Raw genomic sequence first — 8,612 nt, forward strand, 5'->3', positions numbered from 1 at the left:
TATTTAATTTTATATTGACAGCTAGTTTAAACATTGAGGGCCAAGATTTGTGTTTGCAGTACTTATTATTATAACCCAAGAACATATTGGGTTAAACATTTTGTTACATAAGAATGTATGGCACGAAGATGTCCTAAGGGTGAGATAAAGAGAAGGGGAAGTGGGAGGAGTAAGGGAGGCACAGGATCCATAGAAGTTTCTTACAGTTACAGAATGAGAGGGGTGTGATGTGACCTATTGCCTGACAGACACTTGTTTGTCTATTTACAGGACTGGCTGTAGCCCTCCCACTCATTTGTACAATCATCGCAGCTCCTTTACGAATGGATCCAGCTGTACTGCTCAGTAATAAAATCAAGGAAGAAGCAATGGATATAAAGGACAGCATGGTGAGTACTTACTGTTAGCTTTATGTCACCCAGCTGCATAGCCACTAATGCTTATACTAAACCAGACTGCAGAGTGATTTAGAACCTGACCTTCTCAATGTCCTCCCTGTCACAGTGGCACATACTTAGCAGTCAGTTGTATCCCTGAGTCCTCACTCCTCATAGTGTCACATCCTTAATAGACAGTGTGTACCCCTGTCTCCTCATTGTCGTCATGCCACATCCTAATTAATTAATGGGTACCCCTGAGTTCTCATTGTCATCATGTCACATCCTTTTTAGTCCGTGTGTACCCCTGAGTCCTCATTGTCGTCATGTCACATCCTTAATAGTCGGTGAATTCACCTGAGTCCTCACTGTCGTGTCACACAGAGCTGTAACCATCAATTTTAGCATGTGGGGTATGAAGGAAATAAGGTAAAATTGGCACCACCTCTGCCCTCAACTTTACCTAAACTATTAATTTCTACTTCTCAACCCTTTCAGCTGTAAATGGTAAACCACAGTGTCACTGTGTTACTAGTCACTGTATTCCCCAATGTCCTCCCTGTCAGTGTCACTGTGTTACTAGTGACTGTATTCCCCAATGTTCTCCCTGTCAGTGTCACTGTGTTACTAGTGACTGTATTCCCCAATGTTCTCCCTGTCAGTGTCACTTTGTTATTAGTCGCTGTATTCCCCAATGTTCTCCCTGTCAGTGCCACCTTATTTCTAGTCACTGTATTCCCCAATGTCCTCCCTGTCAGTGTCACTGTGTTACTAGTCACTGTATTCCCCAATGTCCTCCCTGTCAGTGTCACTGGGTTACTAGTCACTGTATTCCCCAATGTCCTCCCTGTCAGTGTCACTGTGTTACTAGTCACTGTATTCCCCAATGTTCTACCTGTCAGTGTCACTTTGTTATTAGTCGCTGTATTCCCCAATGTTCTCCCTGTCAGTGTCACCTTATTTCTAGTCACTGTATTCCCCAATGTCCTCCCTGTCAGTGTCACTGTGTTACTAGTCACTGTATTCCCCAATGTCCTCCCTGTCAGTGTCACTGTGTTACTAGTCACTGTATTCCCCAATGTCCTCCCTGTCAGTGTCACTGTGTTACTAGTCACTGTATTCCCCAATGTTCTCCCTGCCAGTGTCACTGTGTTACTAGCCACTGTATTCCCCAATGTCCTCCCTGTCAGTGTCACTGTGTTACTAGTCACTGTATTCCCCAATGTTCTCCCTGCCAGTGTCACTGTGTTACTAGTCACTGTATTCCCCAATGTTCTCCCTGCCAGTGTCACTGTGTTACTAGTCACTGTATTGTCCAATGTCCTCCCTGTCAGTGTCACTGTGTTACTAGTCACTGTATTCCCCAATGTCCTCCCTGTCAGTGTCACTGTGTTACTAGTCACTGTATTGTCCAATGTCCTCCCTGTCAGTGTCACTGTGTTACTAGTCACTGTTTTGTCCAATGTTCTCCCTGTCAGTGTCACTGTGTTACTAGTCACTGTATTGTAAAATGTTCTCCCTGTCAGTGTCACTGTGTTACTAGTCACTGTATTCCCCAATGTTCTCCCTGTCAGTGTCACTTTGTTATTTATCGCTGTATTCCCCAATGTCCTCCCTGTCAGTGTCACCTTATTTCTAGTCACTGTATTCCCCAATGTCCTCCCTGTCAGTGTCACTGTGTTACTAGTCACTGTATTTCCCAATGTCCTCCCTGTTGGTGGCACTTTGTTACTAGTCACTGTATTTCCCAATGTCATACCTGTCTGTGTCACCATGTTACTAGTCATTGTTTTCCTCAACAGCCTCGCTGTCCTTAGTGCCACATTGTTACTAGTCAGTTTAAACTCCAGTGTCCTCATAGTGTCACATTGTTACTAGCCAGTGTATACACTAGTGTCATGGTGCCACAACTTTACTAGAAAGTTTATAGCACCACCCTGAGTCAGAGATGAAGTACAGCGCCGCAAGGCATTAAAGCTAACCACTGTGTCTTCCACAAGGATATTGCATGAAGGTTGTATCCATAATAACACTAAAAATACTTTTTACAGAACTTAAATGAAGATTACTTGAAACTGGAAGTTATAAGGAGAAACCTGAGAATCTTCCCACTATCTCTGGAACAGTGTGAAAATGGTAGCATTATCCAGGTGAGTACCATCAGGCTAGTTGCTTTGTACTTTATACTAAAGATGAGGCTTTGTTCTGTGTAATGATACAGAACAAATTATTTGGTAATTTTCACTAATAATGCATATATTGCACTGTGTAATTGAACTGAATTCTGGCTCTGATTCAGTGCCGTAACGTCTGACAGAGCGCTTGCTCTGAATCAGGGCCGTCCCTCTGAATTTTTGAGAGCGGCCTCCTGGCCACTCGTATAGCTGTGGGTGACCACCCACAGCCATAGCGAGCGGCCAGGAAGATGGTCACGATGGTCAAGACCATCGCGACCATTGGGCTTGCGACGAGACCCTTGTGGTAGGGTCTCGTTGCCGCAAGCCCTGGAGTGCTTTTGGCACTCCGTCTGGCCAGCCACGCCCCCGGCACGCCCACCAAAGGGGGCGTGCTGTCACTCAACATCGACAGCATGCCCCCTTTGTAGCGAGACCCATAGCGACGGCTTGCCCGTCGCTATCCGAGTCTCGCACATGCGCACGACGGAACCGCCTCTGTCGTGCGCATGCGCACTGGGCTAACATCGACCCGCTTGCGAGCACTCGCGAGCGGGTCTGAATTAGGGCCTCTGTTGTATAAGCTATTGTGAAATGCTTGAACTTGTATTCCACAAGAAATACAGGCCAATGTTTGCAAAAACTGCTATACACTCTATACTGTTGTAGTCATGCTTTCTTGTATAGTGACAATGAGTATGTATGAAATGAAAACATGCTGGAAATTCATAATCATCCATAAACTTGTTGAAATTAATAATGAGATACTGATAATGAACCTAAGGGGTGATTCAGCAGAGGACGGAATTGCAAAGCCACACACAAGCAGCTTGGCAATTCCATCCTTGCAAATATGCAAATGCATCAGGAGATGTCTGATACCCCTGGTGCATTTGCAATCCCAGCACTGCGACCAATATTGCAGGCTGTGATAACCATCGTGACCATCGATGCCGGCCAGCTGAGTAAGTCTCACCTTATGCAAGCTGGCTGGCATGTGAGGCCAGGAAACTGCATCCATGGCCGCAGATTCTGACCTAGCCACTCCCGGATGATGGGGGAAACATGCCCCCGTTTCTGGGAACTATGGCCGTCCCCGCCTCCACACTGCCCTGTAAATGCCTCTGCCTGTCCTGTTCTGCACATGCACAGAACGGGTCCTGCACACTCGCAGATTCCTGATGTCGGGAATCTACGTTAAGCATTGCACTTACGTGCGGTGCTTAATCGTGCACCTAATACATTTTTTTAGTGTTCCTAAAGTCAATACACTACTTTCCAGTTTTCCGGATACAAATCTGATCGGCGACCAAAACCGCAGATCTGTGGACATCGACAATCGGCGATCTTTTGGTGAATCGGAGAACAACATAAATTATCCCAATAATTTTTGGGTTGGAATCGGTGAATTCAGGATTTCCAGCATGTAGGATTTCTCAGATTCCCCAGAATGGGGAATTGGAGCAATCCATTGTAGATCTATGGGCTCCATCACTCGGTCCCCAGGACCCCAAATAGTTCATGCTTTCCAGGTCACCTGTGAATCTTTAAAGTATGACAGTTGGTGATACACCTGTGCAACTTGGTGGTCTGGACAATGTGACCTGTTAGGAGTCCTGAGAATCGGGATTGAGAAACTCTGCAATTTATTATTAAAAACAAATAATCATGATGGTTTCATACTGATAATGAGAATGTCTGAAGTAATAAAAAAGACATTACTATATAATGATACAGTGTTTTAATCCTTAGTACAGACCGCCTTATATATTGATATTAGACATCTAGTTTGTACCAATATTGTAGCATAGTGATTTAATTTAAAGTGTTAACAGTACAATTATACTTTTTATCTGACTACTTCCGTCTCCCCTAAACAGGGTGATTGCTACATAAAGTTTTTAAATGGCTTGAAGACTATGTACTCCCTCCTCAACTCTACTTCTTTGCACGACCTGACCGATCTGCGCTATGACCTGTTGGAGTTTATCACCATGATAGAGGAAAAGGTAAGCTGGTGAACAATATGGGGAAACTTGGATTTGGGGAAACATGTCTGTGTCCCGGGGTTTTGTGCACGTTATCAACCCGAAATTGTCACCTGTATTCAATAAACTGAAGTCCTCAGGGACCACTGAGTGCATGTTTTACAGATCGACCTAGTTGGTGCAGTTGTATTTATTACTGGCTGGCACATTTTAAATGATTCACAGATGGAGCTAATTATTTCAATTGTGATATTGTGAGGAGATCTGTAAAACATGCACTGCTAGGGATCCTTGAGGACTGGAGCTGGGCAACTGTCCTAGACCCTCAGTAAAGAAAAGCTCTGAATACAAGTTCACAGCTATTATCATGCACTGTGCCTTTCCAAGCTCAGTATCAGACAGAGGGCAAAATTTACTAAGCGGCGGTTTGACGGCAGTTTCTATTCTATTCTAAACCCCGGCGGTTTGGTGGCGGTTTCTATTCTATTCTAAACCCTGGGGGTTTGGTGGCGGTTTTGCAGTGGTTTTAGCCTTAGTAAATTTGCAGAAAGCAAAACCGCCACCAAACCATACAGCGTTAACAATGCATGATACATCCTGCCCCCTATGTTGCACCCATGAATTGTATTTTGTATCATACTTTTTAGATAGATGTTATATTAATCTGACCTGCTCTTTTCTTCACCAACAGATGAATGGTACAGGACTTTCTGTTGTTCCTCCATCTCCTCAAGAGTGGCCTAATAATCTTTCCGATTACCAGAAGGAGGCTGGGGTCTTCCTCATCCTCCATGACCTCTGCGATGCCTTGAGCACATTTCAGAAAGGAGTCAGTAATATGGTGATTGTTTAATATTTAAACATCCTCCATTCAACCAAAAACCTGTCATTGCAGACAGTGTCTGCAATTGTAGAAACACGAGTAGTGAATATTTCACTTTAATGGTATCAAACCTTTCCCATGTCATTCAGGACAACTGTTCCAGCTCAGTTTTGTTTCACGGTGTTGGGCATATTCAGCCTTCTCTACCTTAATGTCCCTTCAGCATTTTAAATTTCCTGAGCATCTTAACAAATTTAGGCCCTCATTCAGACCCGTACGCTCTGAGCAGAGCGCACGCTCTGAGCAGAGCGCACGCTCTGAATGAGGGCCGGGCTCCATTTTCATGGAGCGTCCTCCTGGACGCTCGTATAGCTGTGGGTCACCACCCACAGGCTATACGAGCGTGCTTTTTGATGGCCGCGATGGTCGAGACCATCGCGACCATCGAAATTGCGAGCCGGAGCCTGCGGTTGAGGTTTTCAACCGCAAGCTCCGGAGTGATTTTGGCTCTATCAGAGCCAAAATCACTCCCACTGACATCACTAGTGATGTCAGTGGGCCGGCTTCTGACGGGAGGCGTTCCCGTGGGAACGCCCCCGTCAGGGAGGCACGCCCCCGGCACGCCCACCAAAGGGGGCGTGCTGTCAATCAACAATGACAGCACGCCCCCTTTGATCGGACACAACGAGCGAAGGACTTTCCTTCGCTCGTCGCGTCTGGCGCATGCGCACGACGGAGCTCCCTCCGTCGTGCGCATGCTCAGTGCATAACATCGACCCACTTGCAAGCGGACAGCCGCTCGCGAGTGGGTCTGAATCAGGCCCTTAGATCCTCTATGTGCCTTCTCCTGCCGCTGGGTTTCTCCCTTGTCTTACTTACCAGAGAGGCCTCTGACTGTATTAGGAAACTCCTCAAAGTTTAGAGCAGGTAGAAGTGAAAATGGAAGGGTAAATACTCAGGGCATCACTGATTTTTCTCCAACATCTGCATAATAAAAGCTGAACTAAAGAACCCAAAGTAATTGCCTTAAATTTCAAAAGAATAATAATAATAATAATTGCTAAATTTTGGGCAGCATGGTGGTACAGTCGTTAGCATTGTTTTACAACACTGGAGTCAAGGATGTGATTCCAACCAGAGCCCTTCAGGTGTGGAATTTGTATGTTCTTCCCATGCTGGTGTTTGTAAAACCAGTGGTACTCAGGTCTCCAGACAAAACATATTGGTAGGTTAATAGGCCTCAATTAATAATAAACCTCTATTACTACTGAGAATGAGAAGTTACTCACTGCATACTGCCATTATACCTCTGAGTCCTCTTTCTCACAAGTAACCTTGGTTTAATTAAATAATCACAAATTATGCAATAGATATACCCCTGTAGGAGGTGGGGTCATTGTCCACCCCAACGCCACATGTCCTGTAGAAGGGATTAGAAAACATTTTTACCAATAGTAAATTGGTTATGTTTATTTGACATGTCACTGTGTTCTATTTCAAATGAAAATAATAACAATAATGTACAAGTTGCTGACTGTATACTGTTCTAGTTTTGTGTGTTGTAATATTTAAAATATTTATATTATTTAATTAATATTCTGTTATTTTTATGCTACATTGGTCTATTTTCAGTATATTTATTATTTATATGTATTTAACTAAATTGTGTTATTTATAAAATAATGGTCATTTGACAATCTTTGTAATGTTCAGAAAAAAATAAATATTTTTGCAAAAATAATTCATATTTGTTTTATGATGTATATGTGTACAAGTATTATGATGTCCTGTTTTTCACTGTTGACCATTTCCAATGAGTTGTTATTACTTAATAAAGAGAGCAGAAATGAATTCAGTAAAACAGAGAGCAGAAATGAATTCAGTAAAACGGATTACCAATACATATGTTTTTTCCAATCGCCCGTATCCCATACCCATCCCCTCCAAATAGTCCTTCCTCCGTGATCTCCCATAACACCACATTTCAGCACTTACACAATATGTATATACCTGGTTAATGCTGTGAATCTATTTTAACCAATACCTTGATATTACTACAAATAAAGGTTTTAATAGATCCAAGTATGACTATTATCCAAGAGTGCCCCAACAATACAGTACATGTTCTTTTTGAATGTATAGCTTTGCAATATTTCCCTACTCTAGGGGAGTACCTTAACTCAGAAGTGTCACTAGGGTTGGTGTCACTTGGTGCTATAACGCATGGTGACACCCCCCCTCCCCCTCCACCAAAAAAAAATAGAAAAAATCAGGACCAAGGTGTGCAGCTCCATGCTCTCTCCCCCCTTACCAGTCACGCAGTCCAGTACTCACACTGCAGTGCTTCACCCAGAATGCCGGCGGGCATGAGCAGAGAGAGAGTGAGGTACTCACAAGATGATGACATCATCTCACGGGACATATAGCTCCGCATCGGCGAGATATAGTGGGCACTAACTATGATAGCCACATAACACAACAGTACCAGTTCAGACCGGACATTAGGCTGGCCCGGAGAGCCTACGCCCAGTGGCAGGGCCATTTCAACGGGCTGGATCTTCCAGTGTGAACCTCCAAAATATGCCCCCCCCCCACAAAAAAAGCTTAATATAGTAAAAGTGGTCTCATGATAAGGAGCGTTGTTATCAAATTAAAAGACTACCTTATGAATAAATAATGTTAACATTGCGGTCTTTGGTGTCACCCCCTTGGAGGGTGACACCTGGTGCAGCCCGCACCCCCCGCACCCCCCTTGTGGCGCTACTGCCTTAACTACCTACTCACTACATACACAGGGGGAGATTTATCAAAGCTTAGAGAGAGATATAAAGTGGAGACAAATACAGTACCAACAAATAAGCTCCTAACTGCCATATATTGCGCCACAAAGGTTCTGCAGCGCCTTACACAGTACATAAATGAGTACACAAGAGAAACAGTTAATAGTAATACAAAACAATGCAGGACAAGGACATGGTTTATACACATAGCTGCATAACACAAGAAGCAGGGTCTCAGCAACCAAGTGTTAGGTGCCAATTGGGCAGTTAGGAGTAAATGATAATATAAGTAGGGCAGGGCCGAAACTAGGATTTTTGTCACCCGGGGCAAGACAGTAATTTGGCGACCCCCCCAACAAAAAAAAGCAAAGAGTGCATTCCCGAAAAGGGTGTGTGGCTTCGTGACACAGTACTGCCCCTTACACATTATGCCACACAGTAATGCCCTTGCACATTATGCCACACAGTAA

General features: G+C 44.1%; 1 protein-coding gene across 1 annotated transcript; it reads left to right on the forward strand.

Annotated features, from left to right (window-relative positions):
• Positions 1 to 255: 255 nt before the first annotated feature.
• LOC148521768 (uncharacterized) lies at positions 256 to 5,718 on the forward strand. Its single transcript, XM_088474732.1, has 4 exons — positions 256 to 389; positions 2,429 to 2,527; positions 4,432 to 4,560; positions 5,231 to 5,718. The coding sequence occupies exons 1-4, from the start codon at positions 324 to 326 to the stop codon at positions 5,390 to 5,392; spliced, it is 456 nt and encodes a 151-aa protein (XP_088330858.1). The 5' UTR covers positions 256 to 323; the 3' UTR covers positions 5,393 to 5,718.
• The last annotated feature ends 2,894 nt before the right edge of the window (positions 5,719 to 8,612 follow it).

This window comes from Taudactylus pleione, unplaced genomic scaffold (genome assembly GCF_031769625.1).
Source record: "Taudactylus pleione unplaced genomic scaffold, aTauple2 ptg000155l, whole genome shotgun sequence".
In the NCBI taxonomy this organism is placed as follows: domain Eukaryota; kingdom Metazoa; phylum Chordata; class Amphibia; order Anura; family Myobatrachidae; genus Taudactylus; species Taudactylus pleione.

What these genes read in the sequence shown, in the direction of transcription:
- LOC148521768 (XM_088474732.1), top strand. Translation starts at nt 324, where the DNA reads ATGGATCCAGCTGTACTGCTCAGTAATAAAATCAAGGAAGAAGCAATG. An exon ending in TGGATATAAAGGACAGCATG is followed by an intron (nt 390 to 2,428) that starts GTGAGTACTTAC and finishes TACTTTTTACAG; the next exon opens with AACTTAAATGAAGATTACTT. An exon ending in AAAATGGTAGCATTATCCAG is followed by an intron (nt 2,528 to 4,431) that starts GTGAGTACCATC and finishes TCCCCTAAACAG; the next exon opens with GGTGATTGCTACATAAAGTT.